Genomic DNA, 26,706 nt, shown 5'->3' with positions numbered 1-26,706 from the left:
AATTACGTTTTGAAGTCTACGCGAATGAATCAATTTTTAGCTAAAGATATAGTTAGCGTCGACTTCAAAACATAATTGCTCACAAAGAAATTATTGATTTGAGTCGGTACTTAATTAAAATTATTTTTCACATTTTTGTACATTTTTCGTCCGTTGTATAATTTTCAAAAAAAATTGTTTGCTTTTGTTTTTAATTTAAGAAACAAAAAGATAAAAAAAAGCTCTTTCCGTGACAATGTTTTCACATTGCCGTGACCAGGATTCGAACCTGGGTTACTACGGCCACAACGTAGGGTCCTAACCACTAGACGATCACGGCTAACAAGAGCTGTGAATGATCATACTTTTTATTTATATTTAGATTACTTTCCAATAATTACTCTTTACATGCTTGAGGGATTATTTGAAAGTAATATTAATATAAATAAAAGAGTTATAATCAACAGCTCTTGATAGCCGTGATCGTCTAGTGGTTAGGACCCTACGTTGTGGCCGTAGTAACCCAGGTTCGAATCCTGGTCACGGCAATGTGTAAACATTGTCATGGAAAGAGCTTCTTTTTTTTTTTAAATTTTCTTCAAAAGAATTTGCTATGTTTGTGTCTCTGACTGTGACATCATGGCTTCTAAACAGATCAATGGATTTAGATTTCTTTTGATTTTTTTGAAAGGTTTTTTTTGGAAAATTTAATGGAGAACCTTCTTAGCTTTGTTTCAAGTGCGAGTTTAGGGTTCCCTTCCCGAAAAATTTGTCGGGAATTTTTAAATTTTGTAAATTTAACTTATAAAGTAATTGTAAAAATAAATAAATACCTTTTCATAGGAACTAGGACTATGGCACGCGGTTGATCAATATCTGTCCAATATAAAACTTTACGATATGATCCATTTGAATTTGCTACTTCAATAGTATCGGATTCACCATCTGTCCAATATAAATTACCCGTATACCAATCGATAGCAAGACCTTCTGCAGATATTGGTCCTGCTCTGGCACTAATATTTTGTATATGACCTATTAAAAAAGATTATAAATTAATAAAATGATTTTTAATTGTTTTTATTATGAAACGGTTGAAATAATTAGTTTAATAATTAGTTAAATAATTTGAAATATATATCATAGTAGAAATATTGATGATATAAACAAAATATTCGTATAGGTGATCATAAAATTCCAATTTTGGCATAGGTAGTAGTAGTTTTGGAAAAAATCCAAATTAGTCCATTTCCGCCTCTCTGTCCGTCTGTCCATCTATCAGCACGATAACTCAAAAACGAAACAAGATATTGAGCTGAGATATTTATAGCGTGCTAAGTGCGTAGGACCCATCTTGTAAACCGTAAGAGATAGAACAAAATTTTCTATTTTCTGCAAAACCATACGAGATAGAAAGTTGAAAATTTGTAGGTAGCTTTAAATAGTGAGTCTATTTATTCTAATTTCCTACTAAACCTGTTGGATAATATGAAGAGGGAAAATAGAAAATTTTTCGAAATTTCGAAGAGTGTGGACAGAAGGAAGCCATTATCAAAATTTATTTAATTTATAAAACAATACAAAATTAGGTATTCTACACTGACTATACAGAGTATTTCTAATAACTAATAACTCAGTCAATTGTTTATTTTCACTTGTTTGAATTTAAAAATCGGCATGTAATAATAATTTTTAATAATTTTTCATTTTACTCAGAAATAAATTACTTACCAGAAACTTGTGTACCATTAAAATGAACACACTGAATGGCTTCAGCACTATGATCAGCCCAACAAAGGCGCTGTCGTACATAGTCGATGTCGAGTGCGGTAGTTTCTAATAAATTTTTGACTAATGTGGTTTTCCTGGATGCATTTACCAGTCTTATCTCTGAACGTAATGCTATTATTAGTGGTGGTGATTTGATCCCTGCAGCATCTGGAAAATTAAAAAAATCCAATGAGTATTTTAGACACTTAAAAATAAATAAATGTATGCTTCAAATTATGCCTCAATAATGTAGGAGCGCGTAGACAAAAAAAGCGTGAATTAAAATAGCAAGAATGGATTGAGTGATGAAAATAGGTCTGTACATTTGATCCACTTAAATTTGTTCTTGGATGGATGACCTTTGTTATGATATTTCTAAAAATTTATACGTTACTTCCTTGAAAAAAAAATTGATCTATAAATTATCGCATCTATTTCTAAGAAATCGAGTAGCGCAGACTCTATTTTAATGATGTTAATGTACATCAATTTATAACCAATTAAAGCGTGATAAATCATATAATGAATTCGTTCCGTAAAAAATTATATATTTACTTTAGAAATGAAAAAATTCTCACGAAACTGTCGAATTTACTGAAACTGATGATGATAATCAAAATAAAATTTTAAATTAAATTTATAAAAATAATTATTTAATTCAATATATTCTTATTTTTTGTATTTATTTATTTTGAGTATGACAAATCAAATACATCTAGACAATTCAAAGTAAATATTATTCTGTATGTGAAATTTATTTCAGAAATTATCAAAAATGTGGTTTAATTACTGTGTTTAGTGCTACGCTTGAATTTTTAATTATTTCGGAGGAAATATTATCATTTATGGTATTTCGATTCCGTAAAAAAGAAAAAGATCCAACAAATTTTATTTATCAATGGTGATCAGCCCTTTTATTCGCCTTTTGTGAAAAATTCATATCGATTCTCTGTATTTATGAGAAATTAACAACTATCAAAATGAACCGTACAGAAATTCGATATGAATTTTTCTCAAAAACGTATAAAAGGGCGATTAATTAATAAATAAAATTTAAAAATTTTGGTATCATTTTCATTTTTACTCTTTATAAAACAAAATGTCCGTGTTTATAAAACAAAATTACCATTTCAAGTGTACAAAGAATTGTTAAAAAATTTTGTTAATATATATACCTCTAGTCATCCACAACATAATCTAACTATAGTCGTTTCTGTTCCATAATAAAATTGATTAACTTTTCGTTATTAATAAATTTTGGTTTTTCGTTTTTAACCCCCGAACTAAAAAAAGGGGTGTTATAAGTTTGACCGCTATGTGTGTGTCTGTGGCATCGTAGCGCCTAAACGGATGAACCGATTTCAATTTTTTTGGTTTCGTTTTAAAGGTAATTTAACGAAGACTGTTCTTAGCTATTTAAGTGCGAGTTTAGGGTTCCGTACCCAAAACATTTGTCGGGTGTTTTTTTAATTTTGGAAATTTCACTTGTATAACTCAAAACAAATACACGAATCACCAATGTTCAATTAGTTTTTTGAACATTTCTGGCAGTTAGTTTTTTTTCCTAGAATTAAAAAACTTGTTAAAAACAGAACCTCTCTCAATCGACTACAAATTTTAAGGTAATCTTATATATTATTTCTACAGGCTATTTTTCTGTCGGTTCGCAAGATCTTATTGCTTATTCTTTTATAAAATTCCGCTTATTTTTTAATAAAATTCCATCGTTTACACCTTATTTTAAAGCTTATCGTGAATTTTCTGACACTATGCCCATAGCGAGACAAGTTTCAACCTTAAATTTCTTTTAAATTTAAAACAAAGTAAACCAACCTATACGCCATTTATCAATAAGTTAAATGGAGAGTAATTCCTATAGATTTATTAAAATGTCCACCCAGTATAAAGATCGAGTGGCTATTCACACTAAATTTTTTTATTTTCAAATATTAATTTTGAAAAATTTAATAAAGAAGTGATTTCAAATCACAGTCAATATTTTATCAGCGGTCAACATGTTGTTTGTTTGTTGTTTTGGGAAAACCCTATCGGCATTTTTTATATAAATATAACGAATAAATAATTTCTAATAAACAAATAAAATACAATATGTCAATATTAATAATAACTCAATAATTTATTGAACAACCAAAAGAATATAACAAAAAAAAAAAAAAAAAAATTAAAATTGTGCGAACGGTGCTACAAAACCTCCATGTAGAGATAACGTATGCCATATGGGAATTTATAATGCTAATTGTCTTTTCGATCTTTCTTACTAACTCTCACTGCAGGCGGTTGCTTTTCACTGTAATACACATTTGTATTACTTTTTCCTACATTTCCATGTCCAATTTGCCAGCCAATGCTGATAATACAGTAGAATCTCGATAAGTTAAAGTCCAAGGGAAACACAAAATATTTTAAGTTATAGAGGTTTTAAGTTATCAAGTGTCTATGTTAGGTAAAGGTTAATATAGAGGTATGTACATGTTTCTATGTACCCTAGTTAATATAGAGGTATGTACATGTTTCTATGTAGTTACTGGGGGCCAATACAGAGATTATTTATTTAAGTTATAGAGGTTCCGTATTTCAAGTTATAGAGGTTTTGGGCTCTGATGGGAAGGGAACATAGTATTTTTTTGAAGTAACAGAGGTTTTTATGTTACCGAGGTTTAAGTTATCGAGATTCTACTGTATAAAGGTTGGATGTCGAAACGGGCAAAAATATAATTTGAAGATGACGAAGAAAAGAGAATGAGATTTACATTTCAGAGTATGCAGACTTTGAAAAGAAAGGTCGAAAATTGAAACAATTATAATTAATGGTTGCGGTAGCATTGATAACATTGTCGTCGTTTGGAAGTAACCGACTCCACCCACATCAAAGTGTAATTGTAAATATGTATGTAGATAAATAAATAAAGATTAACAACTATTGATGTGGGCGGTCTCTGTTATAGGCGTATATGTCAGAGGAACGGAGGTTAAACCCCATTATTACTATGAAGTAGGTATATGAAGTGGATGTGGCGCTCCGATTCATTTTTGATATTCTAAATTGAGCGTCTCAAGCTTTTACAAATAGTCGCGTATGAGTGACTCATAGGAAAAATTATTTTCTGTTTTTTAGTATAATAGAGTGTCCTTCAAAGAGTTTTTATTAAAATTTTTTATTATAATTAGTGAACTTTAAAACGCAAAGCTTTGTTGAAAACTTATCTAATTTTCGAGTAAAAAACATTAGTTTAAATCTACATTACGAGATAAGTACATGTGTAGATAGAGGTAGAAATTCAATTATAATTTATAATTTATACTATAGGTACATGTAAGCAACAAGCCAACATATATAAAATTGGTTTGAATTTTTTTTTTTTTTTTGTTCGTTGTTAAAAATCTTATTCAAATTATAGTGTTGTTATAAAAATAACGACCTGCTAACAACAATTTCAAATAATAATAATAATACATAACTCATACACAAGAGAACAAACCACGGTCAATCATTAACCACAATAATAATTTCAAAGGAGATGTGTATACCAGATACACAAGCTTCCAAAATTATGGATTGTTTGTATACCCTATATATATGAAATATATCAGGAGAATATGTTTAATCACAATTTTGTAACACTTAAAAATATTGATGCTGAAACATTTTGGTATAAATGCTCAAAAAACCGCCTAATTAGCCTATTTCCGTTTTTCTGTTTGCCTATCGCTACGATTACTTAAAAACGAAAAGAAATATCATGCTGAAATTTGTATAGTGTATTCAAGGCATAAAAAAAGACTTTCGAGTTATCGTAAATGAGCCAGATAGGCCAGTTCGACCATTTTGTTAAATGTAAATGAAAAAAAGTTAAAATACAAAAATAAGTTTTGTTTTAAACATTTAAGGTGCAAATTAGAGCAAAACTTTAGTTTCCATTTTCTCCAAAATCATAAAAGATAGGGAACTGAAAATTCTTAGATAGCCTCAAATAGGGAGTTCATTGATTCCAACCATTCGATAATATTCAGTTAATTAGAAAACCAAAAAAATGGATGCCGGGAGGCCAAATTTTTCTCGCAACGGTACTTTGTTCTGCCAAAAATTTTGTGGCTTAACTGTAAATGGAAAGTTTTGTCAGTAATAAATAGCGCGGCAAACATTTTTCTTAGATTACTTTAATGTATATGTCACAGTTTTTTATCCAACATTACTCGGTCGAATTAAAATAGATTTTTGATGATAATGTTTGGGTCGATTAAAGTGGGAATGAATAATGTTGGAGTGAGTTGGTGAAGTCATATTTAGGAATATGACTTAAAGATTATATTATACAAGTATATTGTTTTATTTATATTTTATTCAATTAATTTTTAAGATTTGTGTATTATTCAAAATCAACGCATAAACCGGTCAGTTGTTCGAAACAGAATTTACTACTCTAATCATAATAATAACATCACATACATATTATAGGTACTCCTCAAAAAAATCTTCTCAGAAAATTATTATTATCGTTAAAACAAAGTATGTTCTTTTTTTATAAAATACACAATAAATATGATAATGTAGCCATATGCGATCTCACATTGCAAAAAAACGAGGGGACACAGAATCTGGAAAAATTCACTCTTCCCTCTATAAAGAGTATTGTGTTTGTTTCGCAAAAACAGCGGAGATTGTTCGTTTTTATTGTTTTCCGTTGTAAAAATTGTAGGAGGTTGTAAAATACTATTTTACCAACTGTGTAGAGAAATCCTTTCGAAATAAGAAAAAAAATATAATGTTGAATCACGGGCATACAAGATTTTAGACTAAGAAGGCACAAATAAGAAATTTTGTTACTTAAGTTCGGGCGAAATCAGGAACTCTAGGCTTAAGAAGGGACAAAATTATAAAAATACAACAGTATTTCGGGTTTTAAAGTCGAGGATGCACACAAGATGAACTTTATAAAATATGTTCAAAGATCATTTTAGGATTTTGATAAGCTCAAAAATTTAATTTTGAACTTATCAAAATCCCATGATAAGCTCAAAAATTCAACACCCGGAATATTAATTTAAAAGCTTTTCTGTACAAGAATCAATTGACAAAATGCGGTCCCCACATTTTGCAAACTCTTCCGCTCCTGATCTATTAAAGTTAAAGGAATGGCTTATTTAAGTAATAATAATGAAAGAAAGTGAAATAATTTGATAATTAAATGTGACGATAAAGACAAAAATATTTTTATTTTATTTGATTTAAATACAGTTTTTTTGGTAGTAAGTCACTCCTCCAACTACTATCATAATGCTAATACTAATATACGATGTACATTTACTGTATAAGTGCTATGTTATTGGATAAATTTATTGATTTTTTATTAAATGATTTTATGAAATATCTCGGAAAATAAGCATCAGATAGAAATTTGGTAATCATCTTTGTCGTTCATGTAAAAAGACCATATTTCTTGATTCTGTAGAAAGAATTTTATTTATTGGTGTTAAACTAGCTATAATTCAAGTACAAAATAAACTAAATTAGAACAAACTTGATTATATCACCAACAGCTGCGATTTGTGTTTTTTTAATTTTATTTTATGTTGAAAAAAATATAATATAAGCAGTAGTTTTTATCTTTGGATAAAGATTATCCATACTTGTTATCGATTTTACTGTATATTTATACATTGAATTCAAGCATTATATAATTTTGTTTTTTATTTATAAAATTTTTATGTAACGGAAATACTTATCTTTCAAAAATATATAAAATTGTTACTATCAAAATTAGTAAGAATTAATTAAATATTAATATTATGAGCAAATAAAAGTGTGGATAAAATGATTTGTTTATTATTTTTATGATAAAAAAAATGCATAAAATAATCAATTCAATATTGCTGATTTGATCACTTCAGTATTAGTAAAATCGTTATTGTCAAGTCCATAAAGCATGCTCTTATATTCAAAAGCCATTTCACGATTGAACTTTCTTAAGCCGTAACTACTGCAATTATTATGTTTACATAAAATCAAACTATTATTGCTATCGATATAATAAATATGAATATATGTATTATTAAATAACAATTATTTCTTTATAAACAAAATTATAATTAAATCATAATTATGAATGCAAATTAGTTAATTATGAACGGCTTGACAAGAAGCTTATAGATTGGATTTCTTGAGACTATTCAAAGTAAATAGTTTAGATTAGGAATTTGGAAAATAGTCGCGGAAACGAAGCACTGAAGTTCGAAAACAGTAAGACAGATTTGAATGCGGTTTTCTGCATTCGATTCGTTAGAACGTCAGGAAATTTTGTGACCTAAATTGATTTATAAGAAATTTAAAATATGCAATTTGCATAAAGCATAGATAATATGCAATTTATAATTGTATTTTAAATTAACCGTAAATATACTAAATTCACAATTCGGTTAAGGACGTTCATGCGTGTACCTGTTTTGCTATGTGCGTTCATAGGGAAACAGTATGTAAATTTTAAAGAATTTTAAATTAGTAGAAAATAGAAATTTTTTTGAAATTCTATTAAAAGTTTAAATAATAGTTAACTGGTAAAAGTTTCAAGTATGGTTATCGATATAATTTTTGAAAAATATCGATTTATATTTTCCATTTAGTCTCATGTTAAACCTTACTTTTAGTCACTTTTTAAACTTAAAATTTAATGAAATTAATTCGATAACAGGATATTTTTCCTGGTTTAAATCAAAGAAAATCATTTAAACCATCGCTTTATCATAGTGTTTTTAATTTCTCTACTAATATCGTTGACGCATGAACGTCCTTAATAGTGATGAAAATGATTCCTTGTTACCCGGAGGTTTTTGAGGTTGCTGAACATTAATATCGTCAAAATTGGTCTCCAAATTACCTGGGGCCCAGGGTCAACGGTATCCCCGTCGTCTTATGGATTATTCGGGAAATTCATTATATAATCAGTCCAAACTCGTATATCGTGGGTTTTTGGAGTTGCTAAACTCGGGGGTTTTTGGAGTCGCGAGTTTGGACCGATTATATAACGAATTTCCGAAAACTCTAGGGGGCAGTAAACCGCATTCAAATCCCTCTTATGTTCAAATTTATCGAATTTTAACTGTTTTTAGTGTTTCGTTTAAGCGACTAAAAAAATTGATGGCTAACTTTATAGAGAGAACATTCGCTTTTATAAAAGTGCTAATGCAGGGGAATATTTTCTAACCACGACCAATGTGCAATTAATTTTGACCACTTTGTGTAAGCCATAGAATAAAGAAAAATCTTATATATAAACCCCATCCATGTATAATACTAAATACAAATAAAATTCATCGAACCATAAAACAGATTGTGGTCGATGAATTGTTCATCATCATTCTCATATCACAAAGTATTTCTAGAGAGCTAACGAAGGAGGAGACTGTGAAATAGACAAACTATATATACATAAAAATGTAATCAACATGAAAAAAAAACATATTTCCAATTTTCAATCAAAATCATTATCTACATAAATTATTATTACTACAACTTATCAATCGGCATTTTTTTTAATGTATACATATTGGTTTGAGTACGTGCTTATAAAGTTTCATTTGAGAAGTTCTGTAAAACCACATAATAAATCATATAGAGAGGAATATAAATTTGGGATATTATATCGAGTTTGTTTTGACAGGATCTCAATAATTTTCGAAATATTATTATTATTTATCAATAACTTATTGGTACAGTAATATACGGGGTACTCATGACTCGATGGTCATAGCTTAAGAATATATTCTCTGAACAATTTTAACTCGAAAGTGCTTTTTAGAAATTTTTCCAATGCCCAATAGTTAAGAAATTATGGTCACTATTGAATTTTTCCAAATAATAACTACTTCACTCAAAAATGTCTTTATTGGTTAAATTTAATAGTGCCCATAACTCCTGAACTAAATAAACTAAAGGAGGCTGTTATGACTAATTTGCAATTATTTACATGTTAATGTTATAGAAAATGTTAAATTGAAATTATTGAACACTAATTAATTAAACTTAATGCATTAAAAATTGTGAAAATAAGAAATCAAAATTGCACAAATATTATTTTTCAAATGTAATATATCATAATTATTTATTTAAATTTGTGAGACAAGAATATTAAATTTTCAATGTAAGTCATAAATGCAATCCATACAATTATTTATGCATCCATGCAATTCTACAATTAAAGTAGTGTATCGTTACCATGGAAATGCCTCCAATAAAACTCACGCACGGTGCGAATACAAATAAATCGAATTCAAAATATAATGCCATTCACAGATCTAAATTAGGCACTGAGATCATCATCAATTGGTTTGTGTTGGGAATATTTTTTTGTATTGAATAAAGACCTCTCACAAATATTTCCTATCTATGGTGTGAATATATTATATGAATAGGTTGTATTAAAATAATATTTTATCCTTTTCTAATTTTACGTAAACTACAATCGATACAATGTAATGTCATTACAACATCTGCGATTACATCTTCAAATAAAAATAAATTTATTTCAAGTGTTATGTTGTATTTATAAATATATCTATCATGACAGACGCGTACAGATACTGTCAATCACACAAGTGTGAATTTTCTTGAAGTTTAATAACTGCTTCAATTTTGGCAGTTCCTTTTCTAATATTAATGTCAATTACTTTAAATTAAACTGTGTAAAAAGATAAAAATTACATCTTTAAGGAAACCTTGACTTTTGTCAAATATTATTTTATGACTGTAATTACAAAATGTTTAAAACAAATATTATTAAAAACATAATAATTAATTCACAAATCACACCTTCATTTCTTTTTGATTTATTGACACTTTTCCCTCCATATTGAAACTAGAATAGCTGTCGGTAAATTTTTAGCTACTGAGTAAAATCAACCAACATTTTTTAATGAGAATTTAAAAAACGAATTCGAGCCAAATGATAACATCAATTTTTATCGAATTTCCGAAGGACATGGAACAAAGTACAAAATTTTGTATTTTTTCAAAATCAAAACATTCTTTGTATTCTTGGATCAGTTTTAAGCAAAAAAGTATTCTTGTGATTTTTTCTCAAGACGATTAGTTTTCGAAATATAAATTCAAAATTCAATATTCGATTTTAAGAAAAATGTGTTATTTTTCCAATCTCTGACAGAATTCGCTAAGCTAACGCAGCTTCTTCTTCTGTACCCCACACATTGTTTGAGTCTTCAGGCAAATCATTCAATAAATATTGCACATTACACAATTTACTGTTAATATTTATAAATACTTCCACTAATATTGATAATGCGATAATAAAAGGATACACCCCCTCTCCCAGAAATTACATTTCTTGTTTTGAGACCAAAATTTTTTGAGGAAGCATTTGCAACAAGTGCTTAATTCGATCTGAAAACTTCTTCCATTAGCTTTACATTGAACAATTTAACTTATAGAAAGAAAATTTTATGTGTAAAGTTAAAAAACTTCTCCAAAGCAGCCCAAATAATGATTGGGTATAGCGGTAAAACACTAATTTTGGAACAACTCAAGACAAACATTTTATTCGTATTTCGTATATGGGAGGAGTCTGTATATGGAGGTTTCTTGGCTGTTCACCGGAATTTTCGGTGACGGAATTAACACCTTATAATAAATTTGTATAAAAAATATTATTGTTTGTAAAAGTACAAAAAAAAGTGTGATAATTTGAGAGTCTGTTTGTCTGTTCCAAGAGTTATATAATTATAACATTTGTATTAATAAATTATTTATGTATAAACTATTTGATTTCTTATGTTAGTTAGACCCTCTTTAAAAAACAGGGTTCAAATAAAAAATATTAAATTTATTTACAAATTATATCAATAGTACGCGGATGTCAAATATAATCACTTATTTGAGTGAAATATTTCATTCGCTAAAGATACCCCTGGACTTATCTATTGAGCCTTTGGTAGTATGCTCTGTGGCTCCAAGAGGAAACTTTTTTTATGAACATTTGTATATGAAAATTAATAACCGAGCGATTTATATTTGGCTAAGCGATTTCAATCAACAATTTTCACAGTTAAGATGATCAAAACAGGGTGAATTAACAGACTAGTGGACTAATTTTCAAAATAAAGTCCAATGGATTTCCCAAATTTACTTTAACAAAATAAAAAACAAAGCTCTTTCCGTAACAATGTTTTCACATTGCCGTGACCAGGATTCGAACCTGGGTTACTACGGCCACAACGTAGGGTCCTAACCACTAGACGATCACGGCTATCAAGAGCTGTTGATATTTGATCTTATATTTACAATTACATTACTTTCAAATATTCAGTCGAGCATAAATTCTTTAGTTAAATATTACTTATAATATTTTATGTTTGGAGGCAATATACTAACAATAAGTACTTTTACTGGGTGTGTAACAGATCATTGTGATATATATGTTTGAAAACTGGATGGAATTACTTTAATATTTAGTTCAACATAGATACTTTTAAGATGTCAACAAAATACATAGCACCTACGAAACCTTACACGATTTTATCTTTTAAAATATAAATATTGGTAAATTTTGCTAAACTAGTTAGCTGTAGATATTTAGAAAATAATTAGTTCTTAAAACACTGCAAATGACAAACTATCCTCGTTTATTTGGTCTAAGCTAAAGGTTTAACGATCAAATTTTGAACTTAAATGTCTTATATATGTAAAAATTATTTAAAAAACAATTTTTCGGTTTAACTCAAAACCTAGGTACATGCCGAAATTCGTTTTAAAGCGAAATTTTCTATAACGAATTTTAATATAAGCAATTTTTTTTCTCAAAATAAATTTAAGCACCCCTTTTCACTCTCTTTAAAACTAGCATATTGGAGTATGGTTTTATTATTATAAACCTACCACTAAAAATTAAATTGCTAAAATTACCCCATTTTATCCTCTTAATATATTTATAGTGTATTAAGTTTAATCCCAAATTTGTAACGCTTAAAAACATTGATTGACGAGAAAAATTTTGGTATAGGTGTTCATAGAATCTTCGAATTAGTCCATTTTCGGTTGTCTGTCCATCCGCCTGTCCGTCTGTCAACACGATAACTAAAAAACGAAATAAGTTTTACAACGTACTCAGGCCGTAAAAAGTCAGGTTGAGTTCGTAAATGAGCAACATAGGTCATTTGGGTCTTGGGTCCGCAGGACCCATCTTGTAAACCGTTAGATATAGAACCTAAGTTTAAATGTAAAAAATATACCTTATCATAAAATAAACAACTTTTGATTGAAACATTTTTTCGTATAAGTCGCTGTTTACCCGTGGAGGCGCAAATTGTATAGTATGTATTATATAGGAATATCAGTTATGTATGTGTGACATGTATGTGATAGAGTACTGTCTATACATGGTATTTCAACAGTTCAACAGTTTCAACTCAGTCAATTGTTTGTTTTCACTTGTTATACATAAGATCTGTGCATTTTTTGTGACACAGAGGTACTTTGAAACGTTAAACCCCAAAAATTGAGAAATGTTTTTGAAATTTAAAATTTTTTTCTTGGCTCGACTAAAATAACTTCTGTTATTGTAATCTATCCAGTGTAATCTATTTTGCAAAAACGATAATAGTTAAAATTGGATATCAGATCTAATTTATGGAACACTTGGTAGTTAATAATATAATTATGATTGGTTTATTATTTGACTCATTGAACTGTAGACAAATAATAATGTTAAGCATATTTTTTGTTTCTGTTTATTATTGAATTGGATAGACAATTTAATATCATATCAATTTTTAGGTTTATTTATTTTGATTTTTTTTTGCTTGTCTATTCTAAATAAAATATTGTAAACAGTTTACTTTGTATCCAGCTCAATAAATATTATTTTATTGTTCAGATTTTTTCAGTCGCCCTTATTAAATAAATAATACGTTTGCTTGAATAAACCACATAAAATTGAAATTGTTCTGTAGTTATAAAATATAATTTTTTCTTACTCTAGGTATTGGTAAGTTTTATTGATCGTGTAAGGTGCAATAAATATTGACGGAATGTTGAAAATATTGGCGAGATAATGATATCGTTAGCCACAACTCAAAAAGGTTATATGTCAATATTTAGTGATTTACCATTTTTTCATAAATGAACTTCTATTTCAATAATCAAAATTTATTGAATTTAATTAAATTAAAATATTTTTGATTTTCATTGGGGGCAATCTCACGCCTCTTAAAGTAGGGGGTTGTAGTAAAAGTAGGGGTTAGGAGGTGGGCTTGTGAGCGGATTTAACGGACTTTTCCCAATTTTGAGGAGATAACACTACTTGCCAAACAATTAACATTATGGGTATTGCGAAATATATTTTAATGGCATTATTTGGAAACATTAGAGATTATTTTTGGGACTGGTTAAAACATAAATCAATACTTCAGATTACAGATAATTTTTTTCTGCGTTACATTACAGGAGTTATTTTTTATTTAAATAGGTTCAATATCACGCACTTTGTAAACTAATTTCTTTTTGTATCACTAACCGTTTATGACTTATACAACTTTGACGATTTACTTATTGGCTATTTGACCGATATGTCTTCTAATATTTGTTTAAACAAGAAAATGATAATAACTTAACTTTTAAATCTACAAATTTCCTAAAACTTATGCTTTAAAATTTTTTTTCTAAAATTTATTTTTATTAAGTTATAACACGTTTAATTTTTGTCAAAAGTGCACGGTTATGGAGATATAGCCTAAAACGGTTTTCCTTAAAATGGAGACAATTTCCCCGCCTATTTATGTAAGGATTTTGTGAATTTACTTTCAGTACGTGATACTGAATCTATTTAAATAATAAAATAACTCCTGTAATTTAATGCATTATGGACAAGAGTAACTAGCTTCTATATAACCTGTATTATGTTCCACTTCATGAATTATGTTTTGAATATTTTAACATTACTTAGTTGTAAATATTACATATTGTCAACTAAGTTGAATGTGTACGACGCTTAATAGGATACTTTCGGTAGTGAAAAATAAATAATGAAATTTGAAAAAAAATAAAATTTATGTAAAAATATACTTAAATATTCTGATTTCGATTCATAAAAGCACATTTTTCTTTTAAAATATTAAAATTAAAAATCGTAATTTTTAAACTGTATATCACGTAACCTAAAACGTGGGCAAGCCCTGATGTGATGTCATATCGGTATGAACCATAGACCATCAGTTAGTTCAGTGTAGACAGCTGGGTATAATATATACATAGATAATAAGATAAGTATTTATATTTATTATAATCTGCAGATGTCTATGAATATATCTGTCAAAATTATCTGTGTTATTTCGTATAATGATACCGATATTACGTCACCAAATTGGATGCCCGCGTTTTTGACAGTTTAAAAAAGGTTTAAAATTTAATTTAAGTTTTTGGCAAGCAAGTGTATGTATTTTACCGAAATAAATTTTTGGTGGCTTTTTATTAGCCAAATCAACATTTTGAAGTACTTTTTCAAATATAGTAGAATACCCTATTGTGGCCCGGTTCACCACGTTTACTTTACGCCATGGTAGCGTGTGTATTGTAGGCCTTATGCATTGTAGAATGAAGAAACGAAGTGCATATTATTTAAATGTATGTACCTAGTAATCTTGGGTGTTGTTAAACAATATTTACGTATTTTATGTATGTTTTCTTGACTTTTTTTAAGGTAAATATTAACATAACAACAACACTTACTCATAAAGTAACTTAAAAAAATAACGACAACATTAGCATCAACAGTAGTACATACTACAACTACATAGTACATAGTGGTAGTTTGTAAAAGTAGTAATGACTCTTTGGTTTGGTTATCTTTCGTTTATTTTTTATTAGTTTGCTTATCGTGTACAAGAAAAAAAGTCCTTTGAAGTTTATATTGAATACAAAGCTGAGTGTGAATTTTTTGTATTTGTTCAATACGTAATACAGTTAACTGTAATTTTTTTTTTAAAACTGTTTGTTTAACTAACTCTTGATTCTTTTAAAAAGGTCAATTCAAGTTGCACTTATGAATATACAAGGCGTTCTGTTATTAACTGCAGATCGTTGGCCTACAGAATAAGCTCATAAAGACGAACAAAAAAACTCTTTACCAAATTTCGATCTGAGGCCTAATTCGGGAGATGTGACTATTGGAAAATAGAAAGATTTATGAATTCACAGAACTATCAAATTTATTAAATTAGTAGATGTCACTTTAGAATATAGAGGAGACTATCATAAAACAATAATTGATTGTAAATTGATTTAATTGGGTAGTGAATACTAAAAAAAATATTTTGTTCTTATTATTTATAAAGAAAACAAAAAAATAATTCACCAATAGACAGTTAGATGTGGGAGGTATCCAATTATATAGTAATATAGGTACGGGGCAGGGGGGAATAAATTGTGTAATACAGAACACAAAATCTTGAATTTTGTAAAAATGCTGTACCTCTGAAACTGGGGTCATTGTTATAGAAAACGCAAATTTTTGAGTTTACAGTATCATACATAGTCAGAAATGATGTTTCTTATTAATTGGGAGATACACAAGAAAAATTCATTGCATTCTAACAACCGATTATCTACGAACATACGATACTGCTCATATGATTGCTCTATAAAGACCTAAAAGTACGGGATAGAAATGCTACATTCCATTAGGTGATTAATTTAACAGGTTAACCTTCCAGATTAGCCTTACTCTTTAAAATACTTCAGAAAAAATCTTGTATTAATATTATTTTAAAAACATCAGACATTAGTTCTTTTATACTATAAATTAAAACATCTAATAAAAATATATTTTTAGCTCTATGGATTTTATTCAATTAAAAAGTACCGAGAATCGATAATAAAGCAGCGCACTTCAGTATCGCACATAACATTCAAAAAGTCGGCGACATTTAACAACTACAAACGAATTTGATAAAATAAATTAATTAAAAAGTTTTTTTTTTGTATTTAATTTTTTGATATTTGTCTCCTAGCTTTTATGTTACTATAATATTACTTAACTCTTTATATAATCGGCTTCGGCTGCTGATTCCTTTGAAAATTATTTGATATCTTTGCCTACTCATCTTTGTAGGCTTTTTTTATTTCGTATAAACATACAATATTTAATCTTTAAGTACATATATTTAAAAATATATTATTATTAATGTTAAGAATTTTTATTACAGTGGAACCCATTTTAATATAAATAAACATAAATAAAGTATATTATTTATATTATTTAATTAAAAATTGAACGCCATACTAAGATACAACCTCTATATACAAAGTAAACTATTTATTTATCAGTAGTAGAACTGATGCGATAGTAAATAATCTGTCTTATAAGAGACCCGCAACTGGGATTTCCACTTTCCACTTTAAAGTTCTGGAAAGGCGGAAGATAAATCCGAATGTTGGGAGATATCGAAATTAATCTAATTATATTATCGAATCATAACGCTGCACGAATATATCTATGACTTACTGACGAAACTACTTTTCCGAGTAGTATTTCGAGATTACAGTTTCATTTTTCTTGTTTATTTTATTCGTAAAGCAGTTTCTTTTACCTGAAACAAAGAAAATGTAAGATTAATTTAAAATTTCTAAAAATCATTAAAATAATCATAAATAATATTTTTCAGTGATCTCTTTTCACATTTGATTAAATTATTACTGAGCTCGATTTTTCGATATTTAGTATTCTCCATTCTCTCTACGTATCCCACTATCCCGTGTATTATGTTTTAGAAATCGATGTTGGATGTTCATAATTATTATATTTTTATTAGACCCCAACATTTTGAAGTGCTTTTATGTTCTAGATACCTTTTAACTCCAAGAATAATCCCTATATATTATAAATGTGAAAGTAAGGATGTTTGTTTGTTTGTTTACAGCAATATGGCCCATACATCAGAATAACACAGAAGCTATAAATTATAAAGATATATTTAAAAAAAAAATTAAATTTAATCTGACATTTACTATTTTAAAGATTTCTGTAAAAAATAAAAATAGCAAATGTTAAACAATTTTCATGGCCACCTTTTCTGATATACTGACTATTTTAAAATTAAAAAACTGAAAACTGTGCATAGCTTTTATCTGCGTAAAAAAAATCCCTTCAAGTGCTATGAAAAGGGAATACGTGAGATCAAAAGAGGTGAAGGCCATGAAGCACTGCACTGGGTTTTACTTTTAAGCCCAGTGAAGCGGGCGGGTATTAAGCTAGTCGTTTATAATTAATTAAACCTTTGTCTAATTTTAAAAATCTCACCATATTTTTGGGTATTTCGGAGTGGCAGCTTTATAAACGTTGTCATTTTTGTTTTGACTTTAAACGGGACATAAGCAAAATAACGTCGTTGATGATTGATTCACTATACCCTAACTATCCGGGAGGGAGGGCATTAGTTCGAAAAGTTACCTTTGATGTACTATAATACCTCTAAGCTATCGGAATACACCATTTTAATCCATTGATCAGGGATCCAAAGCAAAGGGTCCCTTCATGTACAGCGTCTTTTTTCACCCACTTGTTCATCACAAAAGACTTTGTTATTATTCTTCGCCAAACAACTTTATTAAATGAGAAAGATTTACTGTATATTAAAATTAATCCAAGATTAATATTATTTATTAATCGTTTTGACTAGGCAATTAATTAAATACTTTATTACACAGTAATTGTATTATTTCATAATTTTCATTTAATTTGGATTTTTTTAAAAATTTCTTGCTTATGATTTTTACCTCTTCAATAAAATATACTAACTTAGGTAAGAAGTTCTATAAACTTTAAATTAAAAACAAAATTATATATCTTTAAGTTGTCAATGACCGTAGCATAATAGTTACTTAATTATATGAATTTTATGTTTATTTTTTATGGTTTTAAGATTTATGTCTGTACTAACAGTTATTCGTCGATTCGCTGATCCACTTCAACTTTAAAAACAAAGCCTACCTACCCTCTAGTCTTTACCCTCACTTATCCCTCTTGTATAATACTAGCAAAATATACAATACAAACTTTTAGTCGCATCAATGAATTTTTTTACTCGGGAATCCTCAATAACAGGCCCGATTTAGTGTGGGTATTATATTATATTGCTCAAATTAGTGATGAGATTGCTTTTTTTTTTTTGTTAAATTAAGATTAATCAAATTAGTAAGTGGTATTTTGTACATTCGCGAATATTCGTCGCATTAAGTTCTTAGAGGTGTAAAAACATAGGAAGTGCAATAACTGAACTCTTGACCGCTAAAAAAGATGTGAAAACAAACAATTGACTGAGTTAATTGTTGAAATACCATGTATAGACAGTGTTGATTACGCAATTGGTTTCTTTTACGTCATGTAAGGAAAGAGAGATAGTCACTCTTAGGTAGCCACACATAAATAGATGCCATACACATATAATTGATATTCCCATATAATACATACTATTAATTTTCGCCTTTACGTGTAAACAGTGATGTTTACGAAAAAATGTTTCAAACAAAAGTTGTTTATTTTTTTATCAGAAATATTTTTTACATCTCTAAAGGTTTACAAGATGGGTTACCCAAGACCCAATTGACTTATGTGACTCATTTACGAACCTGACCTCACTTTTTACGTCCTAAGCACACAAATAAATTTCAGCTTGAGATCTTTTTTCGTTTTTGAGTTATCGTGTCGACAGACAGACGGACGAACAGACAAGCGAAAAAGGACTTATTTGGTGATTTTATGAACACCTATACCAAAATTTTGTTTGTAGCATCAATATTTTTAAGCCTTACAAACTTGGGACTAAACTTAGTATACCTTCATATATTTCATATAAACATGGTATATAAAATTCATATTTCTAGAAAAAAAAGAATTTTTATGGATAATTTAATTCTATTCTACAAATTACTATTGATGTGCGAAATTGCAAATCAATAAACTTTGTCACATTCAATATTGTACGCCATGAATTGTATTGTTTCACTGAGAACACAGTTTAAATTTTAATACTTTTTATGATTGTTATGAATTTATTGTATTTTTTAAACAAAAGTTGTTTATAGCTTTTGTTTTACTCAAGTGAATGCTTCCATATTAAAAATAATATGCTAGATTTAAATTATGAAAGGCATTAGGAATAGCTGTATAATTCATTTTGCTGCTAATATATAATTCGTTTGCAAGTATCTTTAAAGTGAAAAATGTTATTCATTCTTTAAAACTTAGTCAAGACTTGCTCTGAGAAATGTTGCACAGAAAACATCTATAACATCGATAAAACTATCAGAAAATCCGATTTAAAATTTTGCATAATGTTCGCAGAGGGAATTTTTCAATACAGTCGAGTTTAAGATTTTGAAAGCTAATCAAGTTTTAATACTAACATTAATTCACATCCAAAAACAATTTTGATTGTTAAAAAATAAAATCTTAATAACAAGTTATATCAATTTTGGTCATTGCCCCCCACTCAGAGTGCATATTTTAGACCAACGGAACCCAAATTGATCCAAATATAATATCAGTGGTTAAAGTCATATGTAACATACGGAGTATTATTGGGGCACTTTTGTGGCTTTATAACTCATACAAAAATCAAGAGTTTAAAGTTGATGATTTGAAAAATTCAACTTTTAAAGGTAGTGGGTCGAAACGAAAATAAGTTTGAGGACAACTGGTTTATAAAAGTAGATCGGCACAGAACTCAATTTATTGCGAAACTTTGCAATTTTTATATACAATTAATTTACTATTTATTCAGTTAAAAAGTTCTTAGGTTCGTTCTTAACAACAATAAAACAATAATTTTATGGGTTAGTGAACAACAATTAGATATAATTATTAATAAAATAAATGTAATAAATACAAATAATAATGAGTATCAACATATGTATATTAATTCAACTTTTAGTTATAAATTATTATTAAGAGCTTCTGTGTTACTCAATTAAATACCCACTGGTTAAAAATAACGTTCTCGTATTAATTTAATTTTATAACGAGGCAATTCACTTAAAGTACAAGAGAAACATTTTTGAATCGTGTTTTTCAGAAAACAACAAAGGAGGCTCGCCCATATTACGATTGCTCGATATCAATGAAATCAAAATGAGACAAAGCTTTTCTAGGACTGTAAATCAAATCAAAGGTTTTGTGTCGTATTTGTTAATTTTATTTAGGACCCTTTACACTAGCGTTCTTTTATAATGGGTCCCTATATACTAGCGTTCTTTTCTAAACGACGTTCCAAGCCTAAAAGAAAGCGTGTATGCGTGAGCACATCACGAGATGCCACACTTTCCTGTCAATAAGAAGTAAGAATGCCGCATAATCTTTTAGGATGATTACTATGAAGAAATATTTTTGTAAATAAAACGATTGGCTGTACTCATATCAGGGACAGTATACTTCATTTCAATTTACAAAATGATAACGTATCATGGCAAACGATTGCATATACGTAAGTAACCGATCACGTGACATTCAACCTTGCACGAGGCCGTGCATGCTTCCTTTAAGGAAAAAACGTTTGTAAATGTAGTCAATAAAAAATTATGCACAGAACATATATTTTACATCGAACTACCAATATTACCATATGGATAACGATTCGGGCCATAAAAGGGAAAAAGCTGTACGAAGTAGCTGCGACGAGCTTTAAATATCAGCTAGAGATATCAGCACAGAGATACGAGTATCGCCACCAAGATTCGATATCGTAACCCCAGTCAGAAGAGCGATATTAACCTTCAAAATTGAAATAATTCCAGAAAGGTCCCATTGAAAAACGGCAGATAGAACGGTATCTTTGACTGGTATAATAATTTGGATCTATTTCCCGTGCATCTCTCGGACCATAAAATGATATAAATTTATAATTACTTTTAAAACCTTTTTCATATAATTATTCCATTGACCTTTGATACAATTTTATTCCCGTTTGAAACTTTTGCGAGGTTAAGTCTTAATTTTTAACTTTTTTTAAACTTTGTAGTAGATTTATCAGCCATTCTTTTCAAGATAGTCGCAGAAATGAAGCAATGAAGTTCGGTGAAAACTCGTTACTCGGGAGTTCTTGGGGGTCGCTAAACACGAATATCGGTCTTCGAGGTACCTGGTGCCCGTAGTTTTGGTATCCTCGTTGTCCCCGTGAATTAAAGTTATTATTACGAGAAAATTACAATAAAAAATAGAGTAATATACACATTTAGAACTTTCCGAACAAAAAATAAGTAGCTTAATTTTTCAAAGCCGTACTGTAAACATACAGTCGTTATTATCGTGTAGCAAATGGTAGTTCATCCAAGCAGCAATAAGAAATATCATAATGACTAGCTAGCTAGCACAGTACAAGCATAGCACACTCTACTCTTTAGAGACTAGAGAGTCCTGTAAGTAAGTAAACTCGTAATAATATTACATATTTATTATACATGTTCTTCATCATCATTATTATCGTCGTCAGCTTTATCATTTATCTTTATTATTTATCCATGGTCTGGTGGCAACAATTCTTAGAATTTAATCGAAATTTAAATATTCATTCAACAAAATTATGTTTACTTAGATAATTTGTTTACAATTTCTGTAAATAGATCGACATTATTATTTTAAAACAGACATGATTTTCCTATTTTTCTATTGAATCATATTTTTATTAAAAAACTAGCTAGTACTCCGTCATATTTCGCTGTGGGACATTATGGTTACATGAAATTAGATGAAAAGTATCAAGTAAATTTTATGAAATTTGATAAACACCCGAGAAAAGAGTTCACAACTTTTCAACAGCTGCACTGATTTTCATGTAACTTATAATTTTTTAATGTACTCATCATGCCCTTTTATTTGGTACTCGCCTTGCATATATTTAATATTCGATCATTCACAAAATTTAGTCAAAAGTGTAATGTAGTGTCTAAGAGACATATTATTATCTCATTTTCTCAAAAATATATTGAAAACAGACAGCCGGCCACTTCCTTTGTTTTAAAAGTAAAGACTGGTAAAGAACATCGCGTTATAGCCTACATCTCCCTTGCTTTCACTTATCCTCTTTCCATAACTCTCGAAATAGGGGTTGGGTTTGTTTCACACAGGTAAAATATTTGTACAGTTTAGAAATTTTTGAATTGACATGAATTGTATTTCGTTTCTATTTTTTCAGAAGTCGTTAATTTATGGTTCCAAATGGTGCATATAAATGGCGCAGTAAAATTGCAGATTCAAATAATTTTTTTAGAATTTTTCTTTATAAATTGTAGCTCATGTGTTAGTCTAATCTATAAGCTATATTACTGTAGAGTTTAATCAAATCCATTCAGTAGTTTTTGCGTGAAAGCGTCACAAACTAAAAAACAAACAACCTTACTTTCATATTTATAATATAATAGGATTAGGGATATTTCTTCCCAGAATTTATCTTTAGGGTTTTATATCACGATCCTGTACAATGTAAAACAAGCGAATTATCAGTATTTAAGAAATGTTGCCTTTATTTTATCGTGGTGTTTAGTCAGCAACCAGCCGAAGAATTCGCGTCGTAAATGTAATCAGTTGAGTTCTAAAAACACTGGCAAGATTCATACTTTCGAAATAATTGCTTTATATAGATACTTAAAGCGTTTTGATATGTTAATTGTTTACACAAAGGCCTGATTCTGATTAATTTTTATTCGAATGTTCTAAATCGATGCTTTTTTTAATATCATTAACAAATTTAGTTAAGGTTTTAGATGAAAATTAATGCATAAAAAATGAAAATTAATGAAAATTAGTTCTACTTACTTATTTGCGAAAAACCGCCCGTGAACACAGCAAGTTAAATTTGAAATAAAATTGAAATACTCATAATATGTCAGGAGTTTAACTCTCGACTTTTTTCCACATATATTACAAGAAAATTTCTTTAAAATTATTTGCTTTTTGTCATTAATTAAAAAAATTGCAACAAATTATTAAGTGGAAAAAATAATTGCACGAATGAAAAAGGTTTTGAAAATACCTAAATAAATAACTTAAAAAAAAAAAACTGTATTAAAATAAACAACACTTTGTAACTTCTTAACATTCAAAGAACTACATTTCTATAATTATAATTTTCATAATCTTTTAATTAAGAAAATATAAAAATAAATAAAACCTATTTATAATTCTGTATACTGCATGTATAATAATAAGCTGTAAAGTTTTCTCTTGAAATTAATCAAATATTCTCTGTATTAAAAATTTTTATATTAAATATATAAATGGTGATTAATAAGACGATTGTATTTGTTTTTGTAAACATTATCGATTTAGTTCCCGATTTGAATTTTATTATTAGAAAAAACACTTCATGCGTCCAATGGCTGTACGTCAATAAAAAACATGACATATAGGTTTGGTTGTCAATATTTACTGCGTTTTTGCTGATATACAACCTCAGTTGTTCTTAAAAATCGATATTTCTGCTAATAAAAATAAATGTTGCTAATACTTGTTAGGATTTGGGTCCAAACGACAAAAACAGACCCAGACTTTTAAATTACGTCAAATATTCATCAGACTTCTTTTCTTTGCTTTGAAAAGATTTTCCAAAGACAATCGATACAATGATTCGTGAAAATACAAATTTTTTGGGCCGTTTTTAGTGTGCGTATCTGCCCCATCAATTAACATATCGTATTCATCATTTTCGTTTAATATATCTTTATTTTTATGGGAGCCAATGGAAAAAATTTGTCTTAGTGTATAAAATCTTATTCATGCGAATTTAAGTTTTTTCGATTTACTCCCATATAGTGGGGCAGAAATCCCATAACCCTATTTCCGGACACATTTTTTGAATTGAACATTTAAAAAACTATTGGATTCGGCAAAAAAAGGAATTTTTCTAAAACGCTTATGAATAAAATGAAATAAAAACCAAAACCATAAAATAATTTTTATTTTCGTCAAAAACAAGTGCTTATATTTCGAAAACGGTAAGACAAAAAATGTCAAGAATCAAAAAATGCTTAGAATCGTAAAATACCGAAATATCAAAAATCAAATCTAGTTTTTTGTAAATGTTAAATAAATAAAAAATGTGTTGTTCTAAAATTGGGTACTTCTGTCCCACTTTATGGGCGTAAGTCGAAAAAACTTCAATTCACACGAATATGATTTTGCTGAATACACTCAGATAACGTGTATCCACCGGCTACTATAAAAATCTACTGGCGCTACCATTCCTGGGTCAGACTGTTTTTTTCGGTTTTATTTTCTAGATAACTTAAAAGTGTCATTTTGTATGGATTGATAATCGCAGGGTTAATTTGTTAGAGTAAACATTGTGAAACAATTTAATTTGATCAAAATCAAATAAATATAAAAGGCAGACATTACGAAACCGTTAGGGTTCTGTTTCGTTGTAAAATACAATAAACCGCAAACATGAAGGTCATGGTTTACCCTATCCCTTTCCACGTTTTACTCCAAAAAAGTCTTTCGGATTTGTTTCTTTTATTTTTTCCATTATTATAAAATAATACATGCCTGATTACACCCATTAGAAAGAAAGCTACAAATCACCATTTATATAATCGTTCGCAAATAAATGTATTCAAATCGCATTTAGCGTGTTTCCCTTTTTCTTTTTCGATATGCACAACATAATAAAAACGATCATTATGTTTTTTCTTTGTCAGAAAATGGTTTATTTCACTCGAACAACAAACATACATAACGATAACGAAGAGGTATATAATAAATTGCATGATGTCTTTGATCTGAATTTTGACATAATATATCAAAATCGAATAGTAAATGAGATATTCACAAAGCGAACGATACACCATCCATTCATGTTATCCATCGACTGGTCGTATGTTATGTCTCTCCTACTACCCACTTTGTGTGTGTTTTCTAGTATATGATTACACACATAGACTAGAAGACATAGAAACATTGTCTCTATATTATTAAATGTACATTCGAAATGATTGCTTTGAAAATATATTGAATGTTGTTGGAAAAGGTTTTTATTTTTAGCACGACGCGACATGTTATCATTTTACTTCTTCAATTTAAATTGTCACTAAGTTCCTACAAAGATACAGTGATTACAGATTAAATATACTTAAAATGCGCTGTTCTGAATTTTGGGCCCTGAGTGTGCCCCTCTGTTAACAAATCCAGGTTCCAACACTATGCCTCATAATTTTCTTTTAGTATTTGGCACAAATCCTTTTCTTTAAGTTGCAAATCAAGAATGGTGGTCATTTTTAATTAAAATTGTCTTTTGTGTTTCTTAGAAAAACTTTTTAAAATAGGTCATCATTCTGTGGTTTGTCTACAAGGACCCTTTGAAATGTTTAAACCATGAAACATTTATTTAGAAACTTTGGAAGATCCCTCCTCACAAGCTTTATTTCCCTAAGCGAATGGTAGCAGGAGAAAATAGCATTGACAAGCATATATTATGTTCAAATTCTATATAGTTTGTATACGGCGGGTCCAAAAATTATGGAAACCCCTCTATAGAAAGGAAGCTCTCGTAGAATTAGCGATATAAAATGGATTGTCCCTCTTGCCTTAGAATTTCCTATGAAATAAGGTCTTTGACCTTGGAATGATCTTGCAGGTCATGGCCAAAGTCATTTGGACGTAAGTTATAATAATTTTGCTCTTTCCAAATCCGCAATAAAAATTAGGGGTTCCCATTTGAAAAATCGAGTTTCGGTTCGCTGTAGCTTTGAGGTTAGGCTCAAGGTCAAATCCAAGATCACCGTAGGTTTTCCCGTCAAAAAATTATCTCTTCCATTTTTGGTTTAATAAATAATCCAAGTTATAAATTTAAGGACTAAGATGCGTACTTTGTCTAAAATAAATTTAAAAACTCGGATTTTTTTACCTTTCTCCAGTTTTTGTTTTTAACTTTAACTTTAAAGGAATA

The 26,706-nt window shown here is 28.8% G+C and overlaps 1 protein-coding gene and 3 non-coding genes across 4 annotated transcripts in view; 1 reads left to right on the top strand and 3 right to left on the bottom strand.

Annotated features, from left to right (window-relative positions):
• The window catches only part of LOC123297320 (low-density lipoprotein receptor-related protein 6), a 108,935-nt gene that overhangs the window by 7,167 nt on the left and 75,062 nt on the right, over nucleotides 1-26,706 (bottom strand). Inside the window, exons 2-3 of the mRNA XM_044878931.1 lie at nucleotides 1,711-1,917; nucleotides 813-1,014 (exon numbers count right to left, since the gene is read on the bottom strand). Coding sequence (XP_044734866.1) covers nucleotides 813-1,014; nucleotides 1,711-1,917 — 409 coding nt within the window. The remainder of the gene's footprint in view (nucleotides 1-812; nucleotides 1,015-1,710; nucleotides 1,918-26,706) is intronic.
• Trnah-gug lies at nucleotides 248-319 on the bottom strand. Its single transcript has one exon. It is a non-coding gene; the product is annotated as a tRNA-His (tRNA).
• Trnah-gug lies at nucleotides 456-527 on the top strand. The gene has a single exon. It is a non-coding gene; the product is annotated as a tRNA-His (tRNA).
• Nucleotides 11,952-12,023, bottom strand: Trnah-gug. Its single transcript has one exon. It is a non-coding gene; the product is annotated as a tRNA-His (tRNA).

Source organism: Chrysoperla carnea, chromosome 4, assembly GCF_905475395.1.
Source record: "Chrysoperla carnea chromosome 4, inChrCarn1.1, whole genome shotgun sequence".
Classification (NCBI taxonomy): Eukaryota; Metazoa; Arthropoda; class Insecta; order Neuroptera; family Chrysopidae; genus Chrysoperla; species Chrysoperla carnea.
The sequence above is the reverse complement of the archived record's forward strand: the minus strand, read 5'-3'. Positions and strand labels throughout refer to the sequence as shown.